This window comes from Leptodactylus fuscus, chromosome 7 (assembly GCF_031893055.1).
Source record: "Leptodactylus fuscus isolate aLepFus1 chromosome 7, aLepFus1.hap2, whole genome shotgun sequence".
In the NCBI taxonomy this organism is placed as follows: Eukaryota; Metazoa; Chordata; class Amphibia; order Anura; family Leptodactylidae; genus Leptodactylus; species Leptodactylus fuscus.
Window position 1 is genome coordinate 99,133,776 of NC_134271.1, and position 20,863 is coordinate 99,154,638.

Genomic DNA, 20,863 nt, shown 5'->3' on the forward strand with positions numbered 1-20,863 from the left:
CTAATGGAATGGGGGTAGGAGAATCTCGAGGGGTTTGGTTGGACTGCAATCAGTCTGCTCTCCTAATTCTTCTCCAGGGACCACTGCGAGTTACTTTTTAACCCCCCACCCCCAACACCACCTCCTCTAGAGCCTGCTTGAGATTGACCAAGGAGCAATTTCTTCTCATTTTACCTGATTGCATGGGATTTCCCTGTGTCCTACCATAGGAGAAGAAGGAGAGGACGACGATCCAGTTCTGATCTCATATACTAAGAGCAATACCTGCTGCTGTGTCCACCTGTGAGTTGGAATCTAAACTGAGACCAGAGGGTAGTTTGTCGATCATTGGCCTCTGGAAGGTCCTGTTGAGTCTCTGGGCTGGATATGTCCATGTTAACGTGAAGATGGATTTAAGTTTCCTTGTCTTGTGGTTATTGACAGTTCTCATTGAAGGCATCTGTAGTCAAGGGGTTTATGGTGAGTCTTTGCAAAAAATTCCTCAACATTGTCTTCTCCAACTATTTTCATGACCTTGTATGTTTCATATTGTTCTTAAAAGCCAAGATTAGCTTGGTTTTTTGGTATCTAGGGTAGGTTACCTGGTATCTCTTGGTCTCATCTGACCTCTTTCAGAAGATGATGCTTGTAGGACTTTGGCATTTATAATTATGAACTTGGATGTTGAACCCCAACTGTGCTCCATGATGAAGCTAAACGCTTTACCTCGTGTGAATTTCTTCATTTAAGTCTAAATGGGGTGGAAGTGTAGCAGGTTCTCTCTATTCCATATATATCTGTAGAACAGACTTGACATGCACCTTGTATCCAACACATGTCTGGAAGCTATGGAGACTACATGGTCGGCCTTAGAATGTATTTCTTAGGCTATGTTCACACAATCATATTGAACAAGCCTAACTATAGAGATGCCATTAGTCTAATCCCAGCACAGCCTCAATTCAATGACTATCACTCTAAACTACATGTTATTTCCCATTACCTGTGTTGCTTCAGTTGTTGCAGACATTATAGTGTGAGCTTGCAAATCTGCTCCAATCATCCAATTTTCCATTGACAAAACAGTTGAGAACTGTAGAGGTAGAACAAAATGCCTTTTTGTCATCCAAAATGTTCTATAAATGCCACAGGAACTATATGGTATTCGTAACCTATCAGATATAGAGTAGTGCTAATCGTTCATCACTGCATCCTATTACTCAGGTCTTGGACAATTTGTGGTTAAAAAGTCACCCCTAGACCATTGGGGCACTGCAAAGTAATGACGGCCAAAGTTATAGACTTGAAGGGGTTTAAGTCATTTCAATTATAAATAGGGAGGGGGGCACTAATGTAACATTGTATATTCTGATATGTATAGCCAGTGTCTAGGACTAGATATAGATGTCATATGTGCTGCATATATTAGCAATCTATTGGTACATGTTCCCTAATCAACAGTGATTGAATTACTTACTTTCCTATATTATAAATACACTAATGGTTGACAGATGGTGTTTGCAAAAACACATCTAATCCCAGTATACAGTAGTAGTTGCCAATATTCCTTTCCAGTGAGATATGATGTAAACCCCCCTTCAGGAGATGAAAATACCCATTTAATTGTGTTTAGTGCTGAGATGATCATAATCAGTCCATGCAACTAGCAGCAATGTATGAAGGAAGCAGTGGGCGGGGGTAACATGGTGCCTGGAGGGGGGCTATTTGATTGGGGGCGTGCCTGAGTCCCCACAGACCCCTCACTGTTCTCACACAGCAGCATCTCTGTCCTTTGCAGGAAATCCAATATGTTGGGTCAGTTTTTTTTTTTTTTTTTTTTTTTTAATTCCGACTACTCATTGGCAGCCCATAGTATGCATGGATGGATGGAGGGCCATAGTCGCGTTGGTGTGCAAACTGCAAGCTTCACAGCCCATGAGATGATTATTTTAAGACATCTCCCAGCAAAATGAAATACATCTTGTTCGGGATGATGAGATTTCATGCCAGGGTAATTGGGTAGTGTAGAGTATTCATGTGTTTCCTAAATACAGATCAATGAACAGTAAATGGGAAATCAGAGACTGAAAGCTGGGCAAAATAAACAGTGTATATTGTGTAGATTCTGTGCATTAGAAATGCCCAGTAAACCCGGGCTGTTTCTGAGTCATTTCACATAGAATCTAGGTCAGCAAAAAGTCAATGCCAGATGGTGACAGAATTTACCAAGCCATCCACATGCCACAGCTTATTCTCTATACATGGACTTAACATACATGTACGCTAAGTATCCCACACACCTATACCATAGTGAATTTCTCCTGTATACCCATACAAATCACCTATAATCCCCACTCACTACATATACTTACCAGGCATTATGTAGGCCACATAATCTATACAAGAGAGGTCTTACCTACATATACATATGATAAACAGCATGAATAAGCCGAGAATCCATGTACAATACCCTACACATGTATGACACGCTATACTGGCAAGCGGATTGATGGTTAATGTATAAGAATCCAAAGCTTTCTTGTAATCCCCACTGCAGACTTGTACATAGAGTTACAGGTAGATGTCTTACAAATGGTATATGAAGACATGTATAGATAAAAATAGACTACAGACAGGCGATCCAGACAAGATGCAGGATATAGAAAGTATTGCCAGTGTATCTTTAGGATATCCATGCTAGAAGGTGCTAGGGGATGGTTTGTGGCTGTATACAGTTATGGACACTATATATTTCCTTAGATATATTTGTATTATAGATTCATATATATAAGAAGTGGGTATATTATTGCATATATTGAGGAGGGCAAGGAAGGATCTATTTTGACTGCACGTGTTCTGTATGTGAAATAATTATGATAGGTTCCTATACCCGTTATTGAACTAGAAGTGGATCTAATATCAATGATCATCACCTATAGAACTGAAGAAAGAATAATGGAGGTTCTCATTGTATGTTACCATTGATCACACATGTCCCATTCCCTATCAAAAGAATTGGGAGAAGGACTTTAAGTCCTTTGCCTGGGGCATACAAGTTTCTTGCCTTAGTCTTGTATCTATATACCTTTGACAGGGAAGCATGGTTTGTTGGCTCTCCTCCTGGTACGAAGGGTACATGCCCTGCCAGCCACCCGCTAGATACGCCTCTGCCAGGAGAGACACAATCTATCTGCTGTCCCTATGTCATTTTTAAACTCAGAAACCTAAAATTCTACAAGTCACCTCAAAATTCGGTCTAAAATTTGTCAGCAGTGTTCGTCCTTTGGTTGTGTGGCACATAGAATATGCTGTACTAGTGAGTGAACTCCACAAAATCTGATGACGTCATCTGTTCTCTGTGGTATCTGCTTCTAAGCTCTGATCGAAGCATACTCGGCCTAGTCTTACTGGATAGTTCCCATTCAGAACTGTAGGACATCTAAAGGGCTTCTAAAAGTAAAATTGGACTCTTAAGTGAATGAAAAGTTCTCCTTAAACAGTTTTACCACTGACCCTTAAGACCATACTTCACTTTGATTAGAAAGGTCCCAGGACAATAAGCTGACCACAGAGTATCTCAACTTTGGGACACCCAGGGATCCATTATCATGCGTGCTGGAACCAAGCAAGTGGATTTGAAGGGGAATTGAAGCATTACTCTATTGAAATCAATGTGCTATTAATGACGTACCCATGTAATACAAGGACAAGTGGTGTCCTCCAGATACTAAGACACTGTTATACCCATTCATCCTTTCAGTTAATTAATGGATGTCCTAAATGACGAATTCCTCAAGATTTCCTAATACAGCACTTGAAAAAGGGGTTTTATTGACCAGCGGACACCTTCATTCTCCCAACTGATCATGTGTAGACGGAAAGATGATATTGTTCACCATTGATAATACTAATAGAAATGAATAGAATAAGAGAGGTGCCCTGCACACAGTCCTGACTGATGGCAAATACTAAGGGAATACAGCTGTTCCCTATAAAAAAAAGTCCCTACTGATCATGGACATCACCATTTAGTAACCAACAGAGCAGAACTAAATGAACCGAGACATAATATTAGTATAGCGTCCTCATCTTGACTTTTTTTGAATCCACTTTAGTCTATCCACAAGGACACCTTCTGGTTATTTCTGGGTGAGATAAAATAACCCAATGCACTGCAGAATGTTACAATAAGAAGGCGACCAGTGCGATTAATGGGCCATGAGAAAACATCTGGAGGATGGATACAGGAAAATGTTTATACTGTTTTAAACATGAAGAAAGATGGGTAATTGTCAATCTGGTAACTGTTTAATGACTTGTAGAATATTCTTCATATTTCATAATTCACCTGAATCTCATTTGTCAGCAGACGGGAGTGAGCCATGTTTGTAAACAAGCAGATTACTCACATTGCTTACATTTACCTCTCCATTCCCACTTTACACATTATTGCCTGAGCTTTACGGATTTCCCATCTTCTGTATGTCAAGGGTTGGTAATATTACATGGTGTAATGCATCATTACGTAGAAGAAGGATAATTCAATAACTGCTGGTATTATGGCCTTCCAATATGGACTCATTGGTTCCTTTCCTGCCATAATATTGCATGGTGCAATATAACACTAGGAACATAAAGATAATATAATAACTGCCTGCATTATGGTCTTCCAATGGACTCATTGTTTTATTTCTATAATATTGCAAGGTGTAATGTAAAATTAGATACATTAAGCATAGTATAATGACTATTGTGGCCTTTTGGTATGGACTTGTTGATTTGTTTACTACCATAATATTGCATAGTGTAATGTAACATTAGTTAAATAAAGGGTAATATAACAGCTTGTAATGTGGACTCATTGGTTGGTTTCCTTTAATAATAATGCATAACATAATATAACATTAGGTTCATAATGGATAATAGATGCCACTATGACCTTTTAATATGGACTAGTTGGTTTGTTTCCTACTATAATATTGCAAGGTGTAACATAGCATTAGGTACATACTGGATAATATAATAACTGCTTGCATTATGGCCTTCTGTTTCCCATCATAATATTGCATGGTGTAATGTAACATTACGTGCAAAAAGTATATTATAATAACTATTATGGCCTTCCAATATGGACTTATTGGTTTGTTTCCTGCTATAATTTTGTGTAGTATAATGTGACATTAGGTACACAAAGGATAATTTAATAACTGTTGGTATTATGGACTTCCAATATGAACACAATGGGTCAAATTTATTAAGACTGGTGTATGACACTACGATACTATGATAAGAAACGGCCCAACTGGTGCAGAGACCAAGAGGCTGCGGCCTCTATATAAATCTGTTAGAGGTCACGTCACCAGAATGAAAATCTACAACTGGTAAGAACTGGCATAGATTTCCATTCTAACTGATGCCAGGAAACTGGTGTAGAGGGATGATATTGAGGAGTATGTTTGGTGCAAGAAAGTACCTTTAGGACTCAAACCCCAATCCATGTCTCATGTTCCATATTCTAAGGTAGGGTTCACACTACCATTGGTGTCCGCTCAGAAGGTGTCTGTTAAAAAAAACAAACAAAAAAGGACACTTATCATAACGGACATAAACGGGCAGTAACTGATGGCTATCAGTTACTGTCTGTTATATGCCCGTTGCCCATAGACCTCAATGTTAAAAAGACAGAAAAGTCCTGCATGTAGGATTTTTTTGTCCGCTGGAAAAAAAATGGACATGGTTGTAAATGACCACTAAAAGACACAAACGGACACAAGATAAAATCCCATTGAAATGAATGGAAATTGCAAATGGACAAGCTAGTGTCCGTTGCTAAAATCTTGTATGGACAATAGCCACGGACACTGCTGAGTGGACACCAACGGTAGTGTGAACGCCCCCTTAGATCCCTAGCCCACAATGCACACATTTGCAGTATATGGCAGGTGAGATGCAAATTTGAGCTTGAGACGCACACTTGGTGCAAGGGAGAGCCTTAGTGCCAAGTATATGCCTCAATATTCTCAATTGGGATTGATGAATTTACCCCCTTGTTTCCTACCAATTTAAATAGAGTGTACAATTCCCATGGATACCTTGCAGCTCTAGCTGTTACAGAGTTAGTAATGTAGTTATTAATGAGAAGTAGGAAAACCACCGGACTGGCAGAGAGCGTCACTCCTGCCAAGCCGGAATTTTCAGACGCTCAGCCCAAAACTTTTGTTCTCCTAACCTATACATAGGGTGTGCTCTCAGTAGTCCCTGGTGTCTTACAAATGTCCTTGTTTGCAGATTTCTCTCCTCCTATCCTTGACAGGCATAGGGAACGAGCCGCACGCCAGTGATAAATGAGACAATTTTTCTATAATTAAACTTCTGTTTGTTAACAGTCAGTGACTTAGGCAGTGTGTGAACTGCAGGCGGTGTAATATACATTTTATTGGATCCATATAATAGTGTAGACAGGTGCATTTGTATATACTGTACATTTACTGTTTCCCTCCATTGGTTGGGTCCTGACAGGCTTTATGGTGCATCATGTGAAATAATCAGTGTTATTGTCCTTGTAAAAGCTATGGAAATAGACAGTAGTGGAAATAGACAGCAGTGTTTTCCTGTGAACATTGGATAATCTCTGTTTAATGATGGCATATGCTCAGAAAGCCTGTAAAGGCATAGGACACAATTTACGGTATATGAGGACTTTTTTCCATACTAGATATTGGTATGATTGACAACCATTGATATCACTAATGTAACATAGCATGGTTAGATGGATGGACGGATGGATGGATAGATGATAGATACTTAGATAGATAAGATAGATAGATAGATAGATAGATAGATAGATAGATAGATAGATAGATAGATAGATACCCATACAACCTAAGTATATATGACCCTAAAGTTATCTTACTGTATACAGTATGTGTTCATATTTAGAGACTGTTTGGAAATATATTCTTCCAGTCATTGTCTGACTGGGGTCCCAGGGACCCTCCTGAGAATTTATTTCCTATTTGCCCACATTTGGAAAGGCATTTTAGCAAGATAGGCTATCAAAGTGCGTCACAGATTCTTTTGGCCAGAGTCACATGGCAACACACCGTGTGAGTGTATTGCCATCCCCAGTTTTCCTTGACATGGTCACAAATGTGCTGGACAAGCTCACTTTTTGATATGACAGCTCATAAAGTGTCCAAGTTACATATAAATAGATTCCTAGTCTGGTGGAAGCAGGAGCATTGTGCCTGGCCCAGGAGATTTTCCTGTTCTTCACGGAGTCCAGGAGTTATCTAGGAAAGTTCTCCCACTCTATATACATCTGTTTATATGTAGTGTATATTATCCATAAGGTTTGACTGCTTATTTGTTAGGCCTCTAAGGGTATGTTCACACGGCTCCTTCCTGAATGAATGGGCCTAATTGGGAAGGAGCCTTGAACTGCAGACACAGCAAGACAGGGCAGCTCGCTTCTTTTTACCACTACTAGCTAGCGGAAAAAAGCGTGCGGCTCCCAATGAGAGCCGTTTTTGGAAACGGATTTTGAGGCGGATTCCGTATCAAAATCCGCTGCCAAAAAACACTGTGTGAACAGACCCTAATAGAATCTAGAAATGTAGGCCTCACAGGTTTCTCTAATATGGACCTTAATTGTCCTCTTGTATTAGGTCACCATAAATGTATCGGTGCCTGCGTCTACTACTTGATGCACTGGTACTGTGGAGGTAACGACCATAAATCCATTATTGAATCATACTTGCAAGATATCCAGACTTTACTTGACAATCTCTACAAACTGGACCAAGGTTTATGCAGAATGTCCATTTTGAGGGCATTTGTGACTGTAATGGCTTTTCCAAGTCAGCCCAATTTTGGCTAGTAAAATGTTGGTAAGTGTACTGGGCATGAACTTCTGATGCTCAGTTCATCAACTGTGCTTTTGGTGGTGGTTCCATGCCAGATCTTGGTATTTTTATAGGCTGAAGTTGAGTCCCGTCAGCTCCAGGGCCCTCTGCCCAATTGCAGGACTATTAGGTCGGAGTCCCACATGGCGTAAACACCGCAATCAGCAAAATAGCTGCAGTAAAAACTGGACTGAGTTAGAGTACCTGCAAATTTGATAGGATTCTGGCTAATCCCATCCACACTTTGCAGAAAAATATCTGCAGTGGATATGCTGCGATCTCAAAAACGGCTACGATTTTGTAAATCAGAACATGTCAATTATGCCTATGGAAAGGCTGTCGTTTTCCCTATAGGTATAACTGAGGCAGAAAGTCCACAGAGGAAAACTCTGCGACCATTGTGTGAAAGCGTTGCGGGTAAAAACACAAATGCTACAATTCTGCCATGGTTTTTGCTGCAGTGCTTTTTGGCTGTGGCTCACTAAGTTATGACCTGTCCTTAGGGACACCCATGGATCAGCTGAGCATTTAGTTTCAGATTCACATTTCCATTTCACATTCATCGGTCACATGGTATAATCGTGGCTCAATACCATTTCAGTGAATGGGCTGAGCTGCGATACCAAGCACAGCCGCCATATAAATGCATGGAGCTATGCTTGGTAAGTTGTGAAGCAGTTGCAGCAGTCATCCAACCACTGCAGTCTCTACAAACAGCTGATCAGCGTGGCTCACAGGTGTCCTACGCCTGCAGATCCTCAATTAATGATCTATCCTAAGGATAGGTCATTAATTATTAAACCTGGAAAACCCTTTAAGCCCATCCTGTGTTCTGTAAGCCTATCCTATGCATTGTAATATGCTATCTGTACAGTAACTTCAGTTCCTGAGCTCTGATCTTGACAGAAGCTCTTTCATTCAACTACATACTGTACATCCATGATTTAGGAATATGTACTGTAATATCTCTCTATATATAATTCCTATCCGTACACTTACAGAAACCATCACAGCAGTACCTATAACAACACTCCCCAAAATCAGAGCTTGTTGACCACATTTCTATACACAGCACAAGCATGTCCTTTTCTGTCGCCTTTAAGCTTTATTTTTATTTGGAGATCCCCTTTAAGAAATGTACAGTAATGCTTCTTGATTTGTAATGAACTCCCTGTCATACCTTGTTTGGCTGAACGCTGTGATACTGTAGGTTCGGCCTGACACTATTTTCTTCCCAGCTATTTCTACTGAGAATTTTCCATAAAAGTCAAACTGTACATCTACCATGGTTATTGTCTTACCATAGTGATTTCTTCTTCTTGTGTGGACACCATGTTCCTGGATTATTTTATAGACATGTAGCAGAACTGAATTTGTTATGTAATATGTTCCGGTTGTACATATTGTGCACATATTATCATCAATGTGTAAAGATGATATATTTATTAAGATTAGCGTTTTGTACTCCAGATTTAATAAAGGTCCTGACAAGTGTAAGGTACCACTGACTTATCTGCAGGTTCTCGGCCTCTTAGTAAATCAGATGTGCACCAAAATGGAAGTGTACACCAGTCAGGACCTGGCATAGATTTCCTATATAAGGGTGCGTTCACACGATGTAAAATGGAGCGCAAGCTGGCACGTATACGCGTGTCAGCATTCTGCGCGCTCAAAAAGTTCCCATTGATTTCAATGAGAGTTACGAGCGTGAACGCCGCGTTATTTGGGCGCAAAATTACGCGGCGTATACACTCGTAACTACCAGTGAAATCAATGGGATCTTTTTGAGCGCGCAAAATGCTGACACGTGTATACGTGCCAGCTTGCGCTCCATTTTACATTGTGTGAACGCACCCTAACTCTCTCCAATAAACTAGCATGAGTTCTAATAAATATGTCAGGCCCATGTGTCTCTGCTCTGGCTCAATCCACTTTCCCCATATTCACAGAAAGTGCTGAGCTAAGCAAAGATTGAGGGCTGTGTCGCATCTTTGGCACAAGAGAAGACATTGTGCCACATTATCACACATTTATGGCAGATATCTGGCAGAGCTCTGTTTATGAATTGCCCCATTACATTTACCTGTAGCTCCAGGAAAAAGCACTAAAACTCATATTGTGATACCAATGTAATGTGTGAAATACAATTTAACCCATTTACATATGACAAAATGGATGTTACAAATGAACTATGTACAAAATTCAGCCCTGCTTTATCTGACAAATTCAACACTGCTACATCTGACTCACTCAGCTCTGCTACACCTGTAAGGCCTTTTGCAGACGACCATGGTGTGAGTCAGTGTGCGTGTATTTCATGGAGAGCACATTGACCCATTCTTTTCTATGGGTCCGTACATATGACCATGATTTTCACGGTACCGTGTGTGGGCCAACAGTCCGGGCGGTATCAGATAGGACTGGTCCTATTCCTGTCCTATTTTGCGGCCTATGCTTCCATGGCTCCTATTCATTTAATGAAAGGAACCACGGAAGCACCGCTGTACACAGACGACACTCGGAGACATCCCTGTGTCCCCCGTGTGCAGCCTGTTCTTTTAAATCACGACAGGCACAGTCATCTGCAACCGGCCTAATTCTCAGCACTGCTATACCTGACAAGTTCAGCTCTGCTTTGACATAGTTCTTCTATTACCACACTCAACCTGCTACATCTGTAATACTCAGCTCTGTTACATCTCTATATCAGCTTTTACCACAAGATGAGGTCGTTTGAGTGTACGAAAACGCAGAACATGCAATTAATAAACAGTTCCAATCAATGACCATTATCATAAAGGATTCGGCAAAAACAACCATTATCTCGATGGACATCTATTATTTTAAAGATATGAAAGGTAGCGAAAACCTGGTAATATGATATAATGTATGTATTAGGAAGGTTGCAGATGACCGTGAAAATCACTGTCATGTGTACGGACTAATAGAAAAGAATGGGTCAGTGTGGTCTCTGTGAAATACACGGAAAGCACACTGACCCACAGTATGGTTGTCTGCAATCGGCCTTGCCTGTATAAAAGTAGCAGAGCTGAGTTTGTAATTTGACTATATTTTGTTTTGGAAACCAGACTACCTTCACACATTGTTTTTCAGAAAAATATGCACAGCAGACACGCTTTGATTTCCAAAGCTATCGTGATTTTGGAAATCGCAGCATGTCAATTATACCTACAGAAACGCCATCGGTTTCCCTATAGGTATAATTGAAACAAAAAGTCCTTAGAGGAAACCTCTGTATACTTTCTACGAAAAGCACTGCAGGAAAAAAAATGTGATGCATTTCCGCCGTGGTTTTTCCCACAGCGCTTTTTTACTGCGGAGCGCTATGTGGGCCTTAGCCTTAAAGATGCTTGTGGCTATTGCTGCATTGGGAAATCAGCGCCATTGTTGCTGCCCTATGTACAACCGGACGTAACACATTGTCATATCACACTCAGCCTTGCTATATCTAATACAAGAATAGCTGAAGAATTATCTCATTATCTAAGAGGTTCTGCAGGAGCCACATTATTTTCCTTCTATACCTTTAAGATATCCTGTAGTCATTATAGTTGTCCCAGCCACTATGGATTACATGCCCGTCTTCATAAATCCTTTCGCTTTTTGAAGAGATATTGCAATATAGCCTTTTCAGCGGAGGGATGAGGCCACATGACAGGAGGACATCCCTGGAGATTACAGTAAAGGAGCTTTCACCTTTAACAGAGAAAGGAGTTCTTCACAATAAGGGCAGTGGAGGCCTAGAAATCATTACCCAGGGTGGCAGGAACTATAGGATCTTTAAGAAGAGGTTAGGCACCCTTTCAGAGAAATAGGACACCAGGGTGATGCCAATTAATCTAAGGAAACTTGATTCAGGGAGGAAACCGACTGTCATCCCGGGGTCACCAGGAGATGTTTTCTTTCTCGGGGACTGAGAAAATGAATGTCTTCTCTCAGACTTACTTGGTTTTAAATGCATTTTATTCTGGTAGAACTTGCCAAATGCGGCTCTTTTATTCCAATGTCACCAACTTCCACTAAGGGTGTAAAACTTCTTTCCATTTCTCAAGTTATTACAATTATTTCCTGACCTAGCTCGCGAACTTTACAGTAAAAAAAAATTTTGTACTAAACTTTCTCTTTTGCAAACTATTGTAAGGTCAGTTACTGTGAGAAAATTCTGAGTTTCATCGAGGGTAATCTTGTATGAATTTAGAAATTCTGTCTGCTTTCTTTCAGAAACAGCACCACCCTTCTTCATGGACTGAATATGGAAGTGCAGCTCAGTACTATATACACACTTGCTTTAAAGGGGTTATCCGGAATAACGTGAAATCCCTACACCAATCTAACCCCCCTCCCCCCTCCTACTTTCTAAATAGCATAATTAATCAAAAATGTATATTTACTCATATCCCTGGAGTGGTCATGTGACTGCCCCAGGGACATTTTATGATTATCTGGTGACAATCCGTTTTCCCATTTCCAGAAACAAATCGCCACGACTACTTCCCCCCCATCCACCTCATTACACTTCTTCCTGCAAGACGTCTCCTTTCTCTGTACTGATTCTTCAAGGTGTGCACGTTTCTCCTGTTCTCCAAGCACTGTGCGCACTGCTGCCGATAGTTTCCCCCTTACTGCACGGTCACGCAAGGTGGATCATCGCTGGAGGAGAAGAACACGCACAGACAGAATCAGTACAGAAGGAGGAGGGGCCGTCTCACAGGAAGAAGAGTGGAGGGTAAGTATATAATATGAGTCGAGGGTTGGGCTGAGGTAGGGAAGGGCGGGAAAGCTACAGAGACAGGGAGGGGGATGTATGTGAGTGAGAGAGGAAGGAGGGAGGAGTAATGTGAGATGGGGTAGGGGGTATTCACACTAATGTTGGTGACCATCAGCAGTGTCCGTGGCTATTGCCCATCACAAGATTTTAGCAACAGACACTAGCTAAACCTCAGAAATTTCCATTCATTTCAATGAGATTTTATCTTGTGTCCGTTAGTGTACGTCTACACCCAAGTCTGTTTTTTTTTTTCCAGTAGACAAAAAAATCCTAAAGGAAGAGCTTTTCTCTCCGTTTTTTTCTAACATTGAAGTCTATAGCCAACGGATTTATAACGGACAGTAATTGAAAGCCATCAGTTACTGTCCATTATGATAGGTGTCTGTTTTTGTTTTTTAATTGAACGGACACCTTCATAACAGAATTCAATGGTAATGTGAACCCTGCCTTAGTGAGGAAGCTACATAGCAGGAAATAGAAGCATGTACAGAAATGCAGGGTATACCAGGAGCTCCCAGAGACACCCAGAAATCACTCAAAACATGGCTAAAGGTATATGGGTGCATTTATTAACTCATTAAGAGTACTAACAGACATTTTAAAAAAACAAACATGTTTTATCCGGAAAGTCCTTATAGACAGCCTATAGACAAAAATGACTCTGGAAAACGAAAACAGCCAGGTTTTATAATCTTATTCACACTCCTTATGGCTATGGCCTCATGCAGTGTCTCGCAGCACTTTTCACAGTAATGCTAGGTTCACACTAGCGCTCGGCAGTCCGTTCTGTGGTTTCCATCTTCTGCATGAAACCTGTCAGACCGGGTCCGGACGTGAGCGGCGGTGAGCGTTTTATGCTCTCCGATGCGAAACCGTTTTTTTTTTTAATCTGACACAGAGTACTGCATGTCCAACTCTGTGTCCGATTTAAAAAAAAACGGTTTCGCGGCGGAGAGCATAAAACGCTCATCGGCGCTCACGGCCGGACATCTTTCAAACCCATTCAAATGAATGGGCTTGAAACATGCCGGCAGGTTTCCGTCTCCTGCCTCTGTTTTGCACAGGAAACGGAAACCTGTAGAACGGAGACCAGGCACAGATGTGAACGAGCCCTAAGCTTGCAGAGATTTACTCTGAAGACTTTCTCCTTCCATTATATCTATAGGGAAACCGCTGCTGCATCCATAGGTATAACTGACATGCTGCAATTTCCAAAACGTTGTTGAAAATCATAGCATGTCGGTTATATGTATTTTACCGCACTCTGGGGATAGCCTTCACAGGAATCTCGTCCATTACACAGTGACTGTAAAATGCCACGTTTTTTTCCGCAGCGTTTCTACCTCGGGCAATCCACAGCACTTTACAACACATGAGTACTCAGCCTATTAAAGGTCCTTCCTGGAACTACATATAAGTAACCTATCCTTAGAGTAGTTTATCAGTATGTAACCAATGGGGTCTGACACCCAGGACCCCCACAAATCAGCTAAATAAAGAGGCTGCAGCATTCAGATAGTGCCACAGATACAGCACCGCACATTGCATAGAGGTCTTGCTTGGTATTGCAGTTCAGCTCTGTTCACTTGAATGTGATGTTATCGGTACAGGGAAGATACTGAAGTTTCCTGAGTGGTGCAGCTTCTTCAAATAGCTCATCAGCAGGGGTGCTGGAGTAGCACCCACACCAATGACATATTGATAACCTATCTCTTTAATTCCACTATATTTCACTAGGAGGTATTCTATGTGAAAGCTTCACAACAGGAAAATCTAGATATATCCGTGCTTCCTCAAGTCAATATTAGGATCAAAACAGAAGTTCATTGGAGAGGCCAGTGTTTACTCACTTCTCGTTCTCCTCTTCTTTTTATACTCTCCGGTCTGAAAAGACCCCAAACCTGACATTTTTGGAAAATTCATAACAAATCTGTGTTGTTACCAGCCAGTTTGTTCATCCCTACTTGTTAGAACTTTTTCACTTTAGCTGTCATTCATTCCATCATCTATTTCTGACTTTAAAGCACACCTCCCGTTATAAACAATTTTTCATAAATGAATAATGCAGGTTACCGTATATACCCGAGTATAAGCCGACCCGAATATAAGCCGAGGCGCCTAATTTTACCACAAAAAAACTGGGAAAACTTATTGACTCGAGTATAAGCCGAGGGGGGGGGGGGAATGCAGCAGCTGCTGGAGAATTCCTAAAATTAAAATGGTCTGAGTTTTTGGGTGCAGTAGTTGCTGGGTGTTGGGAAAGGGGAGGGGGTGTTTTGTTTGTCTGTCTGCCCCTTCCCTGAGCTTGAGGACTGGGTTTTTTTTTCCCCACTTGGAATTCAGCCTGGCTGGCTATAGGGTATCTGCAGTGCTCCTGTTAACCCCTTCCCGACGGAACAGGAGTACTGCAGATACCCTATATTCAGTAGACCGGGCACTTTCAGACACAGGGATACCTAATGTGTATGTGTTTCATAGTAATATTTTACTTTTATATGTATTCTAGGGAAAGGATGATTTAGAACTTTTATTTATTTATTTATTTTTTTAAAGCTTCCTTTTTTCACTATTTTATAGGAGATTCTATACATTACTATTGCGACTGGTCATAGACCCCCCCACCAAAAAAAACCCCATAATAATATATATATTTTTTTTATTGCTTGACTCGAGTATAAGCTGAGAGGGGCTTCTTCAGCACAAAAACTGTGCTGAAAAACTAGGCTTATACTCGAGTATATACGGTAATATATGAAACTTTGTAATATATTTTAATAAGAAATCTGTTTTCTTCTCCATTTTTAAATCAGTCACTTTCTCCATGAAAAGAGGAGGGGCAATTAGAAAAGTCACTCAAATAATTGCTGCTGTTACATTCTGCTCTTGCTTGCTTTTTTTAATGCTGCTAAGTTGTAGGTAAGAGGCCGTGAGGTCATAAAATAAGGCAATAAATCAATCAACCAACCAGATGGCAGCATAATCTTACTCCTCCCTCCTCCATATTTTTCTGTGTGTGAGGCTGAATATGGGAACAATATATACATCAGACTGAAGATAAAGAGCAAGAGAACAGCTTAATAGGTGGAGAAGGAAATAGATTGCTGTAATAAGATTTATCACAAAGGTTATTATTTTCGCCTGTACTATTTCTTACTGAAAAGTTGTTTATAACTTAAGATACATGACCGAATGAGCAGTCTAAGGGTCTTCCGATGTGTGTTCTGATGCTCCATTACATTCCAATATGTATAGAGCATGTCCTAAAAAATAACACAATGGAACATTGGAAGACCCTTGGACTGCACACTTTGTCATGTACATGAAGCCTAAAGACTGGATTCTAGCTCACTACCAAAGATTGCTATTACACGCCCATAAGGGCTGTCACATAAATTGAAAAGAACTGTTTATTTTACAAATGCTCTATCCTATTGATCTAATTTTCACAGTTTAACCCTTTAAGGGCGCCAATAGTTTGTATGTTAATTTTTCATAGTTTCCTTCCCTGCTTTCCAAAATTCCTAACTTTATTTTTCTGTCGGCATAGCTGTGTGAGGGCTTATTGTTTGCATCATGAGCTGTACTTTCATTTAGCACTGTTGGGGTACCTACAATGTTTTGATTATCTTTTAGTAATTTTTTGGGGGTGGAGTCCATGTGAAAAAAAAGCTACAATTTTATTACCATTTTTCGTATTTTCTTTTTACGACATTTAAATGACATGGTAGATTTGTCCGGCAGGTCATTTCGATTATGGTGATACCATATTTACATTAGTTTTCTTATGTTTTACAACTTTTTCACTATTTAAAAATGAACAATTTTCCCGTATTCTAAAATCCTATTGTAACATCTCTGCCTGTTCGGGCCTCTGCGCCACCCTCTGCTCGCATGCTGCGGCGCAGGAGGCGTGTGCAGTTTGATAATCTGCTTAAAGTTTTTAGTTGCATTGTGTGAACACGGCTCTAGTCCTTAATTGGATTTGCACCACACCCATCTTCTGCCAAGGTTGCCTCTGTTCATTTAGTATTTGATTTTGTCTTGCCTATGATTGACAGCTTTCCTTCCTATCAGGTTCAGGGCGGGTTCTTCCTCCCCTATTTAGTCTTGGCTCACAGTCACACTGGTGCCGGTTATTGCCCTTGCTTTCTGGTATCTCTTGCTGTTATTTACTTGTATACTAATCCTTGACCTCTGGCTTTCCTACTGACTATTCTCTTGACTCCGATTTGGCACTGCATCGCTCTCTTGTTACCGAACCCTGGCTACCTGACCTCCCTTTGTTGTTGTACGTCTTGTCTGCGTTTTGTGTTTCACGTATTCAGGGAGGGATTGTCTTCGTGGTTGTCACCTATTACCTAGGATAGGGTCTGGCAATAGGAAGGGCAAGCGGGGGGCTTCAGTTTAGGGCTCACTGTCCCTTGTGCCCCTCCCTCCAGGGTTCACCAGCAGCTTCTGGGGAATTATCATCTGGCTATTCCCTAACACCTATAACTTTTTTTACTGTTTCTTGACAGATCTATGTATGGGCTGTTTATTTGTGAGGCAAGTTGTTATTTTTTATTGGTACCAATGTTTGGTATGTATGACTTTTTGATAATATTTTATTGCAAATTTTAGGGGAAAGCGAGGTGAAAGAAATACGTTATTTTGCACAATGTGGTATTGTGGTGTTCACTGCATGGGAATAAGTAACACTATTTTTGGATAGTGGGGACTTATACACATATGGGGATACCTAAAAAAATTTTTTTTAACATTGTGTTTTTTAAAATGTAAAGGCGGTTTTCATTATTTGTTTATTTATTTATTTATTTTTACTTTTTCCCTGTCCCACAAGGGAATTTGGAACTCTGATCTTTAGTGCAATGTACTGCAATACATAGTATTGCAACTCACCTCACCTAGGCTCACTATGTGGAATGTGCACAGACAGCCCCTTGGACCTTGCATTGCTACCGCAGGGGATCCAAGGAGTGGTGGGCGGATCTTGCCCCCGTGACTCCTGGATGTCACGATCGCTATTGATACTCTGACTCCAGTCTTGGGCCTCAGTTGTCTAACACAGTCGAGTGCTGGAAGTAATGCCGCAGGTACAGCTCCTGCACCCACACCATTACATCACCATACTATTACAGTGCTATATGCTCAGCACAACATCATGGTATGGTGCAGAGTGGTAAGGGTTAAGAGACAGAGATAGTACTCTCAGATGAGCAATAAATAAGCCTAAAGAAATAAAATCACAGACTCACCTGGTGTAAGGAGGATGTCTTGAATCACTAGACATCGACCATTACATCTACAGGCAAGGTTAGCTATCAAAGAATCCAATAAAATCTGTCTCAGAGAACATCCGAGGTGCAGATCACTGGTGTAAGCCCAATTCTAAAAGGTGCTTGGTTGGGGTAAATAGCAGCAAATAAAAAAAATATATATCTAAATTTATAGATAGCATTACATTCTAAAGATAACAATGTAAAACCAATATAAAGGGTGAATAAATCCACTTCATTGACTTACCCTCAAGGTCAGTTTGTCTAGTCATCCATATTAAAGATCGAAAACCAATGGGTAGGACCTTAGTGCTCCATCAAAGTCCTGCCGATGCATCAGTATATCTACTGAATATTTTAGTTTATAACATAAAAGCCCTTGTATCTTGTGTCAAGGGTAAAGATGCTCTCCTTTATCCATATCATTATCATCATATCATTACATATCCATAAAAGGGGTAAGCTGATGTGTCAAGTAGAGCATATCCTTTTATTAGTTTTTACAATTGTACTTAAAGGGGTTTTCTGGCCTGAAATTGATTTTTCATATTGGTGAATATTTGATCTGTTGGGTTCCGATACCTGGATCATGCACAAATCAGATATTGCAGCAGCCTACGGGTCCTGAGAGCTACTGCAGGGGATGGGTAGAGCGTGCAGTACCGTTCCTATTCAAGTAATCGGAGCAGCGCTGCAACTCCCCAAAATTTCTCAATACGTGTAAGCAGTGACATCAAGGAACGATAAGAAAGGGGCCACCACATACCAGATAAATGTTGTTGCTCTGATTTAAATATTACTGTACATGAAATACTAGGTGTAAGATCCTGTTGGTAATTCAGTTAAAGTTGGAATGTCATCCACCTCCTCCAATATTGGACCTTCCCTTAGTGAGGGACTTCTGGTCCCCAGATCATGATATCATCAGCTTCTGCACATAGCAGTAACAATGTTCTTATGTTCTTATCACTCTTTGCACAATGTTCTTTTGCCTAGATATTGCAATTTTCAGCAGATGAATGAAGAGGAAGGACCGGAAACCCCTGGAGACCTCCAATCAAGCTCATAGATACCATAACGATAGCTATTGTCACTAGAGAAGGAAGGTCCATTACAATCTGCTCTTGTGCCAATTTTCATGAGACCCACAGAGGGATTGGGTCTCAATATAGGCTATAATGTTAGTAATAGGGGATAATATAGGTCTACAAAAATTTTGAAAATAGGATGGAGTCATCTGGACCTCTCTTCGCCGGTGGTTAGGGATGTGGTGGTGCCCTCTGAAAGGGGCTTCATTTTTATCTTTGCTATGTGGTTCTTTATGTCACTTTACATTGCTTCTATAATCATTCTGTCCTTGCAGTAATAAAACAATAAGTTTATGTACTGAATTTGATGTGAACTTATGTTATGTGCTTATATACACAGTACCTAGCAGGAAGAGCAAATCTGAAATATAAGGCATAAAAATCTCTAGGAAGGAAGTTCAGAGCAAACTGTCTTAGTGATACCCGAGAGAATTAAGATGTACAGCAGCATAAAAACGTGAGAAGCAAATACAGTAGGTCCACAAGACTAAACTGCAGATCCTTCTTAGGCCTTATGTACAGAGCAATGAAAAAAGGCCATATTACAGGTGTTTATATACTGTATGGTACAGGGACATACATAGAGGTAAAGGGGTCTCAAAAATGTAGTCTAAATGCCCCCCTCATGCTGTTGGGTGATGCCAACTAGGATAGTCGAGATTGGTACTAGGTTGCCCTCCAATTTTGCAAAACCCTTATCTCCTTCTTTTGTTTGGCACATTTCAGTGACAGATTTCCATTAGTAACTGGGGTTGGAACTTCTCCATAACAAGTTCATGATCCTTCTCCATGGTATGTAAGACCTTGAATCGTGATTTGAGTCATATCAGTCCTGATTCCCCTCCACTCTATTGGATGGGAGACTTAGGCATTCATGGTATATTCAATCAATATTATTACATGAATGTCTATATAGAAGAACATACTGAACGGAAACCATTTCGTGGTCCAGCATATATTTTGGCCAAATCTTCATTGGAAACCACAAAGTGTAAATCTTGTCGGCAAATCTTTTTCTTTCCACTTCATCACGAAGGTCAGTGGTGCTTGGAAAGCAGTCTCAATGTACAATGATGATTTTACTATGGAGTGATTCATCCTCATCAGCTATTACTAGACCTTCTCATTCTCAGGTTTCATGTTTGTTTATGCAGATTCCCTCAGTGCTCATCCAACTGTGTTGAATAAACGTGTAATAAATTGCAGACAAATAAAGCGCAGACCCTGCACTGAACAACCAGCTGATGTACTATCTGATTGCCAGATACAGGACTGGCATGACTGCCAATGCATTACCATGGAACCACGCTTTGTCTATCATAACTGTATAAGACCGAAATAATAATATATAAGCCACATACTGTATGCTTTGCATTGTGTTTGTATCACAGTCTTGCTCCTGCTGCCATTATATGATAAATATATCTCAGTGATCCTATACAGTACACATTACAGTATAATGCAGAAGACAGATCATCTTCCCATCTACCTTACAGAGGACCTTTCATCTGTCACTGGCAGCAATATATACCGCTAGAAAGCTGATTGAATTCCGTTTTGGCACTGATATTTCTCCACTGTCATAAGGGTGAGCCGTACTTCTCAGTGAAGGGATCATTCTTCGCTGCACAGCAATGTTATTGAGCTGTGAGGCCCACACTTCTGACAGTGGAGAGATACCAGTGCCGAAGCTAATGACACCGATAACGCTGGCACAGGGGCATATACTAGCAAAGCTGACAGTGCACTGAATTCAGTGTACTGTCAACTCTTTAGTGGCACATAATACCGTGACTGGTCTTCTTTAAGTTGTTAACGCCATTATGA

At 40.6% G+C, this 20,863-nt stretch overlaps 1 protein-coding gene across 1 annotated transcript in view; it reads left to right on the top strand.

Moving 5' to 3' along the window:
- Positions 1-246: 246 nt before the first annotated feature.
- The window catches only part of MDGA2 (MAM domain containing glycosylphosphatidylinositol anchor 2), a 547,529-nt gene continuing 526,912 nt past the window's right edge, over positions 247-20,863 (top strand). Inside the window, exon 1 of the mRNA XM_075282612.1 lies at positions 247-459. Coding sequence (XP_075138713.1) covers positions 387-459 — 73 coding nt within the window. The 5' untranslated portion in view covers positions 247-386. The remainder of the gene's footprint in view (positions 460-20,863) is intronic.